This window comes from Falco biarmicus, chromosome 1, assembly GCF_023638135.1.
Source record: "Falco biarmicus isolate bFalBia1 chromosome 1, bFalBia1.pri, whole genome shotgun sequence".
Taxonomy (NCBI): domain Eukaryota; kingdom Metazoa; phylum Chordata; class Aves; order Falconiformes; family Falconidae; genus Falco; species Falco biarmicus.
This window is the reverse complement of record NC_079288.1, coordinates 20,816,292-20,831,784: the sequence shown is the minus strand read 5'-3', so window position 1 is coordinate 20,831,784 and position 15,493 is coordinate 20,816,292. Positions and strand designations below refer to the sequence as shown.

The following is a 15,493-nucleotide window of genomic DNA, read 5'->3' as shown; positions in this document are numbered from 1 at the left end:
TGGGGCTGGGGGGAGCGGGGGTTTTGGACAGCTGTGGCCAGGCAAAATCAACTTGGGGAAGGCCCAAAGTGCCCTCTGCCTTTCCCAGCTCAGCATGGCCAGGAACGTGAGCTGCAGTTTCAGCACGGGGGGAGGGAAGCAGTGTCATCTACATGGCCTCTCTCAGCCCTAATGGGCCCCGAACACCCCCAAAAATAACACAGAGCCTCACACGTGCCTGATGCAACCAAACAGAAGCTGTTTTTCTGTGGATTTTTTGAGGACGAGGGGCAGTATTTGGCCATTTGTCCCTTGGGATGGGATGCAAAGCGATAGGATGAAAACTGCAGTGCAGGGGGAGAACATGGACTGTCAGGAGTGTGCACTGGGGACCCTGCAGGGTGCTGAGCCTGGCCCTGGTCCCATCCAAGGGAGGTCCCCAGACCCTCTTACCTGCCCTGGGGCTCCTGCCATGGGGGGACAGGAGTGTGGAGCCAAACTTTGGGAGCAACCTGGCCACCAGCTGGTGGCAGGAATGCAGAAAATATTCCAAGCCCCTTCTCGCTTCCCAGGGCTGTGCTGGGAGGCAATGAGTATTGCTCACCCTCTGTGCTTTGGGACATGGCAGAGGACCAAGTTCTTCCCCTATCTACGCAACCACTGGCCCTGGGGGAAGCCAGCCCCTCCGCTCCCCCCCATAAAAGCAGCCTGGGGGCCCTGACCACAGCAGACGGCAGCTCTGCCCCAGTGCCACCGAGCAGCCCTCCAGCATGGTGAAGGTGGCCAGGGTGGTCTGTGCCCTCCTTCTCGCGGCACTGTGTTGCCAGAGCCTGGCTCAGAGTGAGCACTGCCACCCGCTCTGTCCCCGTGGGCTGGGGCATGGGGACGGCCCCCAGGGCCACCAAGATGGGTTTGCTTCATGCATGGTGTGCAGGGGGTCTCCCCTCATAGAGCCCCCGTGCCCACAGTGGGAGGGCTGAGATGGGAGGTGGGGATCTCCAGGCTAAGCGGAGTTTGCGCTGTCCCCCCAGGAGCCCCGGCTGTGCCAGAGAAATGCTGCTTCAACTTCCAGATGAGAAGGATCAAGAGGGACAACATCGTTGCCTGCTACCCCACCAGCCCCGAGTGCCCACACCAGGCTGTGATGTGAGTACCCTAAACCCAGCCCCTCTAGACCCTGTGCCTTGCTTTGGTGGGTCCAACCCTCATCCTCTGTGCCTCCGAGCCCCTCGGAAACTCAACGCTCGGGTACCCATGCCACTACCCTGATAACCCCATCTCTTCTCTACCCCAGCTTCAGGGTGAGGAACGGGAAGGAGATCTGTGCCCAGGCGAGCAGGCCTTGGGTGAAGAGGTACCAGCAGAGCCTCCAAGTCAGCTCCTTCTCCATCCCCAGTTAGCAGGGCTGCCAGAGGCAGCACAGAGAGTCCCCTCCACAGGAGGCAGGACACGGCAAAGGCAACTCCTTTGCAGAGGTGGCTGCAGGGACACCACCTTTGGATACAGCAGCTCATTGAGGACCTCCTCCCCATCACGCTGTCACCATCACCATCTCCCCAAAGGCAAAGGGCCTTTGCCATCCCTGGCATCCCACCAAGAGGGGATGTGCCAACCCTATGGGGTGCTGGGGTCCCGACCCGCTGCCAGCCCCCGCGCTCCCAGCCCAGCGTGCCGGCAGCTGCCCGTGCCCCTCGCAGGCAGCAGCAGCCTGGCGGGGAGGCTGCGCTCGCCGGCCCAGCGGCAGCAGAGGGGTTAAGGGGGAGCAGCGCCACGGGTTATGTTTTGTATAACGCACTGAACAGAATTAAACATGGTCTCACATGTGCAAATATGCGGCTGTGCAAGTGTCTGGGGAGCGGGCAGATGCTGCTGGCAGCTTTCCTGCCCATGTGTTAAACCACTTCTGTAAGGGCTGGGGTCAGTAAGGGGCTGGGAAGAGCCAAAGCCCCAAGGATGTCTCCATGAAGCAGTCCAGGGGAGTGTGGGGCCAAACCATGTCCATGCGGGATGTGGGGAAGCTACGAATGAGAGAGGCAAGAGGTGGGCACAGCCCACCGGGAGAGGGCTTCCCATCCGCCTCATCAGCCATGCTAATGAGCAAAGACCCCTTGGTGCAAAGTCTAGCAGAGCTTCCCCCGAGGGATGCCTGGTCAGGTCCTACTGTCAGCCCACGCTCCCGGGATGCCACAAGGAGATGTGACAGGCACTGCCACTCTGACAGGCACCGTGATGGGCACAGTCACTGCGATGGGCGGCAGCAATGGGTCTCAGGGTGGACTGGGGTGAGCCTGGCCGCCGCTGAGCCACTCGCTTTGGTGCAAAATTGCAAGAGAGGCATTGCAGCCCAGCTGACAACAGGTGGAGAAAATAAACTCAGCGGGGGCTTCTGCTGGCGCAAGCATCATCCTGTGTGGTTTGCTGGCAGCAACAACCAAACCCAATATAGACTGCTGGCCCCGACACATCACCAGTGGTGCAGAGCTGGTGGGTGCTCACCACACTTTCCAGCAGCCCTCAGGTACCACAGGGGCTGGAGGAGCCAGGAGAAGGAATTTCCATTCACTGGTTGCCCTTTATCAATATCTCTGGGCGGTTCTTTCCCCAGGGAGAGTCCAGTGCTGTCATGGAAAGCTTGGCTGGGGGGTATATCACACCGAGGTGCAGGCATAAGAGGCAGGTAGTTCTCAGTGGCCCTGACTCAGTGAGAGCTGCCCGGTGCTGCAGCTGACCAAACCAGGGGATGGACATGAAGGTCTTCTCCTTGGCTGTGCTCACCCTGCTGCTGGCGACGCTCTGGACTGGGAGCCAGGGCATCTCCTGTAAGTACCAGTGCCGAGCCTCTCCCTACAGCTGCCCACTTGGCGTCCCCAGCTCCCTCCCTGGCAGGGGTTTGGGGAGGGATGTGAGAGCTTCGGCTCCTGTTTCTGCCAGGGGTTTGGGGGGCTGAGGGGCAGCACAAGCTGCCCAAGCACAGGGCTGCCCTGTTCTTGTTAAAATAACCCAAAATAGGCTTGGGGATGGTTCATCACCCCAGCTGGGGAGCTCAGTAATAACTCCCCGCAGACAGGGGAACTGGGGGCTCCTGCCCTGGGGCAAAGCAGCACCACAGGGGATGACGGGGGGAGGGGGGGGGGGTTGTAGCAGAAGGGAGCAGGAGACTCCCCAGGGGAACACCTACCACCAAGGGAGAGCACCAACCCCTCTCACCTCCCCAGTCCGCAGCTCCTATGGCAAGTGCTGCTACAGGGACATGTTCGTCAAAAAGGAAATCCCTGCCGCCTTCATCAAAGACTACAAGAAGACACCTTCCCACTGCCCCCGCAGGGCTATGCGGTGAGTACCCCCAGCCCCAACCCAGCCTTCCTCCCTGGCACCCCTCTTTCCACCCTTGGCACTCACCCACCTTCCCTCCCAGTTGTCCTGCCTTTGGGGATCCCCCAAAACAAGCCACTCCCAACAAGCAGCACGGATAGGGGAGCCCTACTCTGGCTCATCACACGTACCTCTCTCCTCACTGCTTTATCCAAAATAGCTCCAAAGTCCCCCGTTTCAGCTGCCAGCCAGAAAAATGGGGAGGAAGGCAAGGTTTCTGAGATTGCTAAAAATCAGCACCTTCAGGGAATGCCGGAGGCTGGATGCAGCAGGCTTCCCCAGGCTACTGGGGGAACCCCAGGGCATGGCCGTATCCTGCACCCCCCAGCTAACGCAGCCCCTCTCTCTCCCTCAGTGTCGAGGTGGTGGAGCGGAGGAATGTCTGTGTGGACCCAGAAGAGACCTGGTTCCAGAACTTCCTGCAGCAGGAGTCATCAGGCAGTACCTCCTGAAGCTGCCTTCCCCACGAGCTGTGTTTATTCACATCCTGCAATTATCCCTGTATTCACATCTCATTAATTTATGGAGCTGGCTCCATCCTCTTCCCTGCCATCGCCCCCTCCACACTATCGCACGTACTGTACGCGACGGGTTTAATAAAACACCTTGTTCTGACCTGCCGCTGGAGTGAGATGATATAAATCCTGCGGGAGAAAACAGGGGTCCCAGCAGGGCTCAGCATCCCCCTGGGGACCCAGGAATTGTGCGGGAGCTCCTGGGAGGGCAGGGGAACCCAAAGGGCCAAGGCCAATGCCCCCCAGCTCCCCACCAGGATGAAGCAGCCCCTGCCCGGGTGTAGGGTTTAAGGATGCCCTGGGCAGCTGCCTGCCTGGTGGGATGAGGATTGAGGCGGGGATAAAGGCAGGCACAGGTGAGCAGTGGGAGATGGGTTGGGTTGGGGGGGGGGGGGGGGGGCGGTTTGGGGCCTTGGGTTGTTTTTTCCCCAGATGGATCAATAGGTTAAAGAGGGGTGGCTGCAGAAGGAGAGGTGCCAGGAGGTTTAGCACTGGCCTTCAGCCCCTGCCAGGCCCCCAGAGATGGGCACCCATGGGGATGACCCTGCTTGTGCCAGGGGGCTCCAGGTTTCCAGGAATCACCTTGTCCCACGGGGAAAATCTTCCCGCAGCCCCTAGAGCCTGTCCACTCACTGCAGTGGCAACGAAGATGGCAAACAAAGGAAACTGGACCACACCAGACTTGTCACTCGTGTCAATAATTCCCTTAAAGACAAGAAGTTGACACTGCAGATGCTTTCAGGGAGGCTTCCAGGAGCACAGGGGCTTCGCACTCCGGCTGGTCCCCACAGGGGCAGCCAAATGGAATCTGAAAGTTGCAGCCCCGTGGCCGGCGCTTCCCTTTTCTGCGGTTTCCTTGCCTTCTCCAGCTCAGCAAATCTGGGTGATCCAGACATAATTTCCCTGGTATGATGCGCTCATTTTCTTTCCTTGAGACCCTGCGCCCACCCAGCGGCCAGCGACAAAAGGAGGGCATGGCCAGAGGGGCCGAGCATCGTGCAGAGAAGAGCCCCGCAGCCCCCCAGCTCCAGCCCCACTTATTCCCAAATAAGAGCTGGCACTGGCAGCCCCAGGTGAGATGCTGGTGTCACTCCGTGGGGATGTGCTGGGTGGCACTGGAGCTTAACCTGGGCTGGGGGGGGTCAAAGCGCCATGGGAGCTGCCGTGGGGCCGAGGCCACCCCATCCAGAGGAGAGCAGTGAATCCAGGGTGTGGGGAGGGCAAGGGAGCCCCCATGGGTCCCTCCTCCCATGTCATGGCTCCAGCAGAGACTTCAGAGACACCCAAAGGGGCTGATAGCACAAATACTTTATTTCAGCATCAGAACTCCTGATTCTTCATTAACAGACATAAGGATATAGCTGAAATTATACACTTTTTAAAATTATTATATGGATATAATTTAAATTATTTTTGTATTTTCCCTTTTCTTAGCAAAAAATACTTAGTTTAACTTAAATAAGTTAAATAGAATAAATTTTCCTGTTGAAGAAGGGTGCAGTTCACACACTTTTGCGTGCCAGGGGCAGCATCAGGGGCACGGCAGGTGGCAGTCGGGAAGTGTCAGTTCTTCTGCGCCTGGAAGTGACTCAAGTGCGCCTGCACCCAGGGTGCCTGGGGGTCCACACACAGCTCCTTCTTCTTCTTGGTGACCAGGCTGTCAGGAGAAAACCTGTGTTGGGGTGTTTGCCCGGAGCAGCAGGGTGCTGGCATTGGGTCCTGCCAGCAGCAAGCTGGGTGTCTCCAACCACGTCCCGTCCCCCCCTCGGCAGCAGTGGGTACTCACATCACCCCCGGCTGGGTGCAGCTGCTGCTGGTGATGTAGGCAGAGGCGATGAGGCTCCGCGGGACCGGGCGATGCTGGTAGCTGAAGCAGCAGGCGGTGGGGACACCATCTGTGAGGGCAGAGGGACAGACGGACACCATGGTGAGACCCTGGGCTGCAGTACAGGCTCTGGCCCTGCCAGCACTTGGGGCTCCCCAAGGATTTGCCATCTCCCATCTCCCCCCTTGTGTCATATTCCCTGGCGGTGGCACCCCCGGAGACCCCTGGCCCCATGCCTGAGTCCCACGGGGGTCCCCGAGCAATGGCTGGCCCAGCCCCGGGGAGACGCGGCCACGCCGGACTCACCGAGATGCGCCTGGGACGGGGAGCAGGTGGCCACGAGGAGGAGGGCGACCAGGGCGGCTGCGGGGACCTTCATGGTGCTGCGGGGACTGAGGGAGCCACGAGCGGGGCTGGAGCTGGGGGGCTGCGAGGCTCTTCTCTGCACGATGCTCGGCCCCTCTGGCCATGCCCTCCTTTTATCCCTGGCCGCTGGGCAGGGGCAGGGTTTCAAGGAAAGAAAATGAGCGCATCATACCGGGGAAATTATGTCAGGATCGCCCAGATTTGCTGAGCTGGAGAAGGCAAGGAAACCGCAGAAAAGGGAAGCGCCAGCCACGGGGCTGCGACTTTCAGATTCCATTTGGCTGCCCCCGGGGACCAGCCGGAGTGCAAAGCCCCTCGACACCCACCCTGCTGCTGCTGCAAGGACCCCGCTGGCCACGAGCCAGGCTGGGGCACGGAGCCCCATGGCCAGAGCCCCGACAGCAGCCCCAAGCAGGCAGCCGTGGAGCATCGCCCGCCAGCTCCAGGCAGGGATTTGCTTTGCAATGGCCCCAGCAGCATCACCGCGCTGGGGGGCTGCAGGGCTGCTCTGCGGATGGACAGCCCAGCCCGGCTCAGATGCCAGGGCATGGCCACCCCCAGCCACCGCCGCTCTCGCTGGTACAAAACCGCTGCCAGGAGTCAAATCCCAACTGGTCCCTAGTTTTGCCGCAAATACCACTTCTCACCCTGCTCCACACCAGTCGCAGCTGTTAGCTCTGTAACGATGCATTGCACTGACATTCATCTCCACTGATAGCACTGCTTCTTGGTTGGACACATAGGAAAGATCATGTAGGAGCAAGGTTGTGTTGAGTTAGCATCCCTGTGGGTCTCACATCTGTCCCTTTTTGCTGGTAATATGGTCAAAACCACTATTCTCATGCCAGAAAGGTCACAGAGATGTGGAGGAGCAGATGGCCTGTAAGGACGGGACTCTGTCACCCTACTCCAGCGCTGGAGCAGTGGGGCTCAGGCTGCAGCCTAGCCTGTCACCCTCCCCATCCCCCCGATGAACAGGGATTCTACACCTTTCTAAGGAATTTAGTTTTGGCTGCAGTCTGCAGCCTCTTGGCAGTCAAGTTGTTGCAATTACTGCTTGCCCATTTCTTCTCAAGCAGGATAATTTCATCCAATTTAAGCTCTCTCTACTGGCTTAGCCCCAAAAAAGTAAATACACCCATGTCAGGAGACAGGGCACGATGAGTACGAGCTGGAGGGAGGAGAAGGTTCTGTGGGTGCCCACTGAGGTCAGCTCATTGCAGCCTTGCAGATGAAACCTCGAAGAGATCGTACCATGACTGAAAAGGGGAAGCATTTGCAATTCCAGAGGGTAATTCCCAAATGCCCCCACTGGTGCACACCCAGAAAGAAAGAGCTGCCAAACTTACCACTTCCCTCGTTTGTCTTTTTCTTTTTCCAGCCTTGCCCTGACGCTGCCCTGTGATGCTGCAAAAGTTTTGCTGCTCAGCTCCCAGTTACCATGCAACCCACCCCAGCCTCCCGCAGCCTGCCTCCTGACCTTTGCTCGGGCATGACTAATTCCTGCCAGCCTGGTAGAAGGGAAAATTCTTACTCACTGAGACCCTGAGCAATGGCTGTGCCCATCCTCACTGCACGGCAGGGGTGATGCTCCCCGTTCACGCACAGGCATAAACCTCATGGTGGCTTTTGCCCAGGAAACTTCCCCCTGCCAACAGGTCCCTGTCTGAAGGATGCATCTCCCTGAGCCAGCACTCGTTTGGAAGGAGGTGTAGGATTAGGAGAAAAGGTCATGATTGTTTCTTTTAGAAAAGATGGAGGTGAGAACAGGAGTAAATCATCTCACTGGAGACCTCCAGGAAGGGCTAGGCAGCCCTGATCCGGCCTCAGGGCAGTGGTATGAACAGAAACCATCTCGCCAGCTCTCCAGCTGCCTACTTTCAGCTTTTTCTGTTTAAGCTGTTCTGTGCCTGAGGCTACCAATGAATAAATCCTTTGTAATTAACGGTGACCAAGGTCTTTACCTGGGGCATTTGAGAAGGGCTTGGAGGAGAGGTAGTATGCTGTAAATGTTCCTGCTCCTCAAACATCACTGGATACACAAAAGCAGAAGGAAAAGGCTCAACTCCTCAGAGGACTGAAGATCTGCATGACTTTTTCTGTTCATGCCATGTCAGAGTCATTATGAGGTTTCTCTTAACCTCAAAGCATCCTCTGTGTGCAGAGAATCCCGAGCTCAGGGGTCAGCCCGCAGAAGCCTTTGGGGATTTTATGAACCCCTCTGCCTGTAAACCCTCATGTCTCCCATGAAGACCTGCCCCAGACCCTCACCCTCGAACCACCCCCTTCGGGCACCTTGTCTGCCCTCAGCACAGCCAGTTTTGCTTTGTTTAACCAAGAGGAGTGTGAGGGAGGACACCAGCATGCAACAGGCTGTTAGAAGGAAGGCAACCAGCAACTGCTCCCTGGGTCAACTGTAGAAACAAGATGCTGAGCTACCCAAACCCCAGGGTGGGATACTTCTGGGAAGAGTGGCCCCAAGCCAGGGTTGAACTAGGCTTGGGCAGGAAAACTGAGTCACAGGGCTCACAGCCAGGGATGAGCAATGGCAGTGGGCAACGCTGGCTTGGTGGGAGCCCCTTCGCCTGCCCAAGCAGAGAGAAAAGGAGTGGGATAGGCAAGAGAGTAGCAACGGCAACAACAAATACCAAGATGGTGATAAGGAATATCCCCCGCACAGCAAATATTAGGAACTGAGATCAGCGCATTGACCAGTAAAAGTGTGATGAACCGTAGGCATTGGCTTTAGCAGTACCAGAAGAAAGGTTGTCATCCGGTGGGAACCACAGAACATCTCGCAATTGCAAAGATTATTTCTGATGGAAACAGTGAAAATATTTCCTCTTTGCTGCAGAAATGGTTGGCCAAGCTCTCAGTTCTCCATTTAGATGAGAGCCGGATGGGACTTCTTACTGGACAGTGATGAAATACTTCCATTCTAACTGGAATCAAGGCTATTTCAATGAATTGCACAAAACTGCAGCTCAGCAAAAGTAGAAAGTTTGTGTTTAAACATGTTTAAGGAATTAAATACAAGGAACTGATGTAAAGGGAGAGTGAAGAAATTAAATATTGTTTCAGTTCTTCTACCATGGAAGGCCTCCATAAACAGATTACTTTCTAATCCAGCAGGAAACAAGAGAAATTTGGGTCTCAGGGGTGGACACAGACGGACAGGACACAGGATAGGGAGGAAACATAGGAGACCAGTAAATCCATCTTTACAAATACAAATTTGAAAAACAGAAGAAAATAAAAGCTCATTAGTTAAGAAGGGGACCAGGGGACCAAAGATGCCACCTCTTTTTGGCTTGTCTGCATAGACAAAACAAGAGGTTATGGTTAAGTACTCAACACAATCAAAATTTAGTGCACACAGGTGAGAGAAGGGAAAAGAGAACAAATAAGTAAGGAAGAGGTAGATAAGGCAGGTGTAGTCAAACAAAAAGGCCCCAAAGATCCCTCTAACTTCTGCCTGAACCGGGCTGTGGCCATCTCTGAAGCACTGGTGATTAGCAGGACAAACTCACATGGAGTAGAAAAAGCACCAGAAAGCCAGTGATGAGCAAACATGGCACTTGTCTTGCATAATCAGATGGTTTTGGCACTACCTTGCATGTGCTCTTTAGGAAAACAAAGGAATTAAAGTCTAAACCACACATTATCCCCAGGGGCTGCAAGCATGGTTAAAAGACCAGAGGGGCTATCATTAGTGGCCTGAGGGCAGGCAGCTGGCAGGGCAGGGGGGACAAGTCAAGGCATGGCAACACATGAAGAGCTGCACTGAGAGAGCAGCCAGAAGCAGCAGGAACAGCGTGCAGTCAAAGCAGACCCCCAGATTTGCTCAGTACTGGGGTGAGGACCTTGCCTCTTAGGGCTTCACATTTCAAGAAATAAGTGATAGGAGGAGAGCAAGAAAAGAGCAGCAATAAAGTCCTGTGCCCAGACAGGGCAGCCAGCCGATGTCATGGGATTCATTTAGACTAGGAGAAGAGGAAGGATGACCTCAGCCACTGTAACAGGACAATATTGTGTCTGGTCCCCAAGCCTGCAAAAGCTGGGACACAACTGCCTCAGCCTGCAGGTGCCTTTAGGAAAGCCTCCCCAGCTCCGCAGAGTTTACCCTGTGGATAAATCCCTGCTAGCTGACAGAAGCGGGCTGTATTTCTGACACCAAGTCAGGCCAGAGGGGTGGGCTCTGCATCTCTTTGAGGAGAGACTGCCAGACGTGTGGGTCCCTGCACTTCACAGCACTCAAAGGATCACAGCAGCCCTTCTGCCTTCACCACGCACCAGCTTAAGAGAGAAGGAAACCACAGGCAGAAAGTAATGAAAAACTGCCAACACCACGATTCCATGCAAGTGTAGAGAAAACCACATGGCATTATGCAACATCCGTCTGGAAGCGACACTCATCATTGATAAAAATTATGCAAAGGGCTCCCGTGACTAGAGGTTACAAGAAAAACACAGATCAGCCACCAGTCTCACCCTGCAGTGAGCTGTCACTGACCCTTGCATATTGAGAGTAATTCAGCATTCAAAGTGGAATTCCTAAACCAGTCCCCACTGCTAGCTTTTTAAGACAAATTCCTGAATGTCCTTTCCTCCTCAGAGGATCCCGTGCTATGCTATGCACAAAGACCACAGCTCAGGGCAGGGATTTTTCCATAGTCCTGCATCAAAGACAGACCTGTTCTCTCCCCAGCTTGAGTGACTTCTACAGGAGACCAGAAGAGTGGCAAGAGCAAAAATAACCTCTCCGCAGGCAGGACATTGCAGCACGCCTGTGTGCACACATGACAAAAATCCACAAAGGGATTAGTTAGGTCCAACAAAAGCAGGGTAACTTGACTCTGCAGGCACCTGTGTCTGACACCCCTCCAGCCACCCAGCACAGCACCGCCAAACCACAGGGACACCGGGAGCTGGTTACCCCCTCAGTTCCATGTCTGAGCTCAGAGACCACCCCAGGGGATGTATTTCACCCAGTGATGGCTGCAGCCTCAAGTTCTCTCACCTTCTCCCTGACTCCCCATATTGACTCCAAGTCCCCAGCCTCAAGCATCCCTTGGTCCTTAAGGCAAGCAGATAAGCTTCTTTAAACAAAACCAGGGAAAGGAAATGTTATGTGAGGGGAGCAAACATTTACATAAGAAAAAGTACCCTGCTTCACCTAAAAGTAAATACATCTCTCTACAAGTAGGAGGATTCAGAGCACAAAGCACAGCGAAACAGCCAGGTTAGAAGCTCACTTGCCAGCTCAGAAGCTCACTTGCCAGCTCACTGACACCTTCTCACCACACTGTGAGCCCAGATTTGCTCTGCCATAGTCTAGCCCCCTCAACACCTCCCCCAGCTCTCGCATTGTGCTTATCCCCCATCCTGCTGTTTGTCTCCTGTGCCTCATGACTTGCACCTGCAGCCCTGTTCTCACACCTGTGCTTAAGAGAACAGCCCTGGGGCTAATTCGCCAGGGCTGGGTTTGGTTTTGCAGGAGCACACGGGCTCTGGTCTCCCAGGTGTACTGACCTACGGCTCTTCTGTGCAAATTGGCAGAGCCACTGGCTCTTGGCCTCTGCAGAGATCTGTGCCTGCCCGCCGGAGCGCATCGTCGGGACTTTAAAAAGAAGTTGTCTGACTGCAAGAAGTGATTTCAGTTTTGAGCTTGCAGACAGCAACTACCATTGCATTGCCTCCTGCACCCAGACAGCAGATTGCACAAGTCCCATTTCCATGAAAACAAGCTAAAAATAAAAAATTATCTAAACTTACATAGCTGGGGTTATCTCATAGCAATTGCTTGTCTGTCTTCTCCACTTTTTGCCCTTGATGAGACCTTCTGGAAGACAGTTTCACATGTTATATGCCTTGTGTCAAAATATTTCTCTCTGGTGCAGAGTTTCTCTCTATAAATGGGTTTAACCACGTAACTGTCCTTTTCTTCTTCTGCATGAAAGGATAAATAATCAATATTGAATGTTTATTTTTAAGCTCCCTTCATCTATTTGCCCCACTCTTCAGTCTTTCATCTCCAAGTCACTAAATGCTTTCATCACCTGGCTCAAAGTCTTCTGTGTTGGCTCTATCCTTCTCCGAGTCAAAATGATCACAGCTGAACATGGCATTCAGAGATCATCCTGCTGGTTTCCACAACACCAGGGTATTTGGATAATTCATTTCTGTCCCATACTTCACACACACCAATATTCTACTTAATCCTTAGACTTGCAGCACCAAAGATCAACTCCAGAACATAAGGAAATGTTAAGTCTCATTTTCTAAAGAAAATGGTATCTAGGGGACGTGAATGTCATCAAAGAGGAATGGAACAGAGACTTCCAAGTTACACGGGCCAAATACTCAGGACCCAAATATCTTTAAAATCTGGCCATAAACTCAAAAACATTACCACAGCTCTTTCTCTTTCCCAAGTAGCTGTAGTTCATTTGACCTTAGACACAGAAGTTAGCATTTCAAATGACTCCTGAGCGAATGTCATCTGCTAGCATGTTGTTCCATCCACTAACTCTGTGACACCCGTCTTCTCCAGCCCTGATTAGTGGAAATAGTTTTGTATTTTGCAGACATATGCCTCCCACTGAACTCCCCTCTCCAGATCCTTGGGCATCACATAAGATATAACATATTTGCAATATATCATACAGTGTGGGTCCTGACGCACACCAACACTAACATAATAGCTTCCTTTTATAAGTTCACAGATCTTTGCGACAAAGGAAATGCAGTAGATCTCACTTGTCTGGGCTCCAGTAAGACATTTGAAATGGTGCCACACAGTAAATTATTAGCTAAGCTAGAGAAGATGTGACTGGCATATGAAATGTGAAGTGGGTAAGGAGTCACCTGAAAGGGGCACGGTAATTGCTTCAGCTGAAAGATGATGTGTTAGATTGAAGGGGGTTTACCAGTACAGTTCCTTGAGTTTCTGCCTCAAAAATTATTCTGCTTAACATTTACATTAATGATCTTGGCACAAAAAGCAGGAGAATGCAAAGAAAACCTGCTGATGAGGCAAAACGGGATGCTATCATCAATCTAGAAGAGCCCAGGATATCACACAGAAAGATTATAATGACCTTGAGGACTGGAGCAATGGAGAAGGGATTTGATTCAGCAGTGCAGACTGCACGATCATGCTGTTGGGGACAAGGGACAGCAGGAGCAGCCGCTCTGGTTTGGGAGGCTGTAAGACGGAAATGTCTGGGGCAGGGGAAGACCCATGCTACAAATCACAAGACCGTGACAAGACCCTGGTGTTACACATCATGAAGAGTCAAATGCAAAGAGCTTGGGTTGAAGGGTTAGGAAAATGAGGGACTGATCTGTGTGAATGCATCAAAGCCAACACCAGGGATAGAAAAGAGGTGCAGTGGACACTGCTGGTATAAGGACATATAGCTAGAAACCAGCTGGGAATACAAATAGATGGGAAATTAGATTTCCACATAAAAGTAGTACGTTTCTCATGCAGGTTTTTGACCAAAGCAGGGCAGATAAAAAAATCACCACCACTCCAATGGATATCAGTCCTACTGTGCAGCCAGCACGCTTGAGAAGCCAGCCAGATTAGAGGCATGCTCTTCCTTCTGATTTTGAACAAGTTTGGTTTACAGGGGCGGTTTAGAGCCCTATTTTAAAAGATGTCACTAACTACAACTTTGTTTTGGAATCAAATGTTCTACAAGGCTGTACAAATACTATCTGCCCAGGTGGATGGCAGCTGCCTGCTCTCATTCTCAGGACAAATGCTAGACTCCCCTGTTCCCCTCCAGGACTGGAGGGGTGGCAGCGGCTTTGGGGGTTTGATACGTGATTAACTGCTTCACTGTGAAACCCCTCTGGCCTGCTGAGCTCAACCACTCAGTCTGGAATCACTGAATAATAACAGCCTTTCCTACAAAATTCCTCCAGATTATCCTTTCTGGACATAACAGCTCCCCTTTCCTGCCCTGAAGGAGCAGGGCTGAGGCAGCCTCTCACAGTGTAGACACTCCTATCTCCTCAGCTCCTTGCTGCTTCTGTTCTCCAGGAGTGAATTTAGTTTTGCACTTGCAGCCTTTTACTCTTCACACGCCCTGTATTTACCCATCCCATCTCACTGTCCTTGCTGCCACATCCCAGGAACAGTTACCTTCACTGCAGCGCCAAAGCACATCAGATCTCCTTTAGGATCATCAGGGGTTTAGATTTCTCTCTTTTTGGTTTCCTCTGCATACCTGGCTCTGATCACTTTGTACAAGTCCCCTCAGAGTTTCCCCAGCTGCCTCTGCTGAGTTGAAAGAATTTTGTAACACTATTTTAAATATTCAGGCTTTTTCTATTTACTTCCTCTTTCTCTAGAATCTCCCTTCTGAATTTACTGGCACAAGACTATTTCTGGGCTCAGCTTGTATCCCTTTCCTCTTGCTCCTTTCAACAACCGGACACAGGACTGAGTCACACTGTAGGCAGGATTATTTAATGGTCCCTCCAGATCTCTCGCTTCTATCCCCCACCCGTCTGCAAAGCCCAGCACCCACAGCATCCCCCCAGCCACAAAACTGTCCCTGGACAGTATCTTCCACTTTTCAGCTGAAGGGGATTGATTTTTTTCCATCTGTAAATTCCCCAGTGAGAGCACAGAGGTTTATGGCCCAGCAGGTAACAAGCTGTCACATCTTGGCTTTCCTTTTAGGACCAAACCTGGAGTAATGGCAACCATTAGCCCTTTACTATCCTTGTAAGAGACAGCTCCTTCCCGCAGGCTCCCCACCCTAACCCTGCTGGGTGTAATTCAGCATGACAAAGCCTTCTCCTCCCAGGACTCCTGATTTAAAGTGCTCTTTGGTGTGAAAACTACTTTCTACCCCAGTCTAAATGCCTCAGTGCAGTCCCAGGGGTGGGCTTCCCCCTGTGCCTCCAAAAAGCTGACCCTATCCCCAAAAATACCTTGCAGGAAGACAGAGGAACCCAAAGTGCAGAGAACCAGAAATAACACCACACAGCCAAGTCTTGCATCTGGGCCTGTCTTTTGTCCATAGAACTGTGTGAAAACAGTTTGACCTGGGGGTTTTGCCACCAAGGACTGACCACAGCTGTCCCCATACCAGGACTGTGTCTCCACCATACTCCCCATCACCCAGAGCAGCAGGCTGGGAGCACAAGTGACAACAGCAGATGAAAGGTGCTAGCCTAGTGCCCCACACACACTCCTAAAGTTTGGGCACAAGTACCAGGGATGCTCTGGGAAGGCCACAAGAAGTTGGCAGCCACGTCCAGCAACAGAGAGCAAATACCTTGGGTACAAGAGAACAGGCTCAGAATGCGTGAGGCTCCAGAGAAGTGAGGTGACACCACAAAGAGATGCAGGGACGACAGCCTGCTTACCAGGAAGAAGAGGAAGAAGCTTGCTTGTGCATAGCTCTGCACCAGC

At 53.1% G+C, this 15,493-nt stretch overlaps 3 protein-coding genes across 3 annotated transcripts; 2 read left to right on the top strand and 1 right to left on the bottom strand.

Annotated features, from left to right (window-relative positions):
* Positions 1-722: 722 nt before the first annotated feature.
* LOC130143887 (C-C motif chemokine 3-like) lies at positions 723-1,732 on the top strand. The gene is made up of 3 exons (XM_056326842.1): positions 723-819; positions 1,011-1,125; positions 1,274-1,732. Exons 1-3 carry the CDS (start codon positions 750-752, stop codon positions 1,377-1,379), a joined length of 291 nt encoding a protein of 96 aa, XP_056182817.1. The 5' UTR covers positions 723-749; the 3' UTR covers positions 1,380-1,732.
* Positions 1,733-2,670: 938 nt separating this feature from the next.
* On the top strand, positions 2,671-3,888 carry LOC130143940 (C-C motif chemokine 7-like). Its single transcript, XM_056326921.1, has 3 exons — positions 2,671-2,798; positions 3,195-3,312; positions 3,707-3,888. The coding sequence occupies exons 1-3, from the start codon at positions 2,720-2,722 to the stop codon at positions 3,801-3,803; spliced, it is 294 nt and encodes a 97-aa protein (XP_056182896.1). The 5' UTR covers positions 2,671-2,719; the 3' UTR covers positions 3,804-3,888.
* A 1,271-nt stretch (positions 3,889-5,159) lies between these two features.
* Positions 5,160-6,168, bottom strand: LOC130153635 (C-C motif chemokine 3-like). The gene is made up of 3 exons (XM_056348736.1): positions 5,998-6,168; positions 5,653-5,761; positions 5,160-5,523 (listed from the first exon to the last, which is right to left on the bottom strand). Exons 1-3 carry the CDS (start codon positions 6,068-6,070, stop codon positions 5,430-5,432), a joined length of 276 nt encoding a protein of 91 aa, XP_056204711.1. The 5' UTR covers positions 6,071-6,168; the 3' UTR covers positions 5,160-5,429.
* Between the last annotated feature and the right edge of the window lie 9,325 nt (positions 6,169-15,493).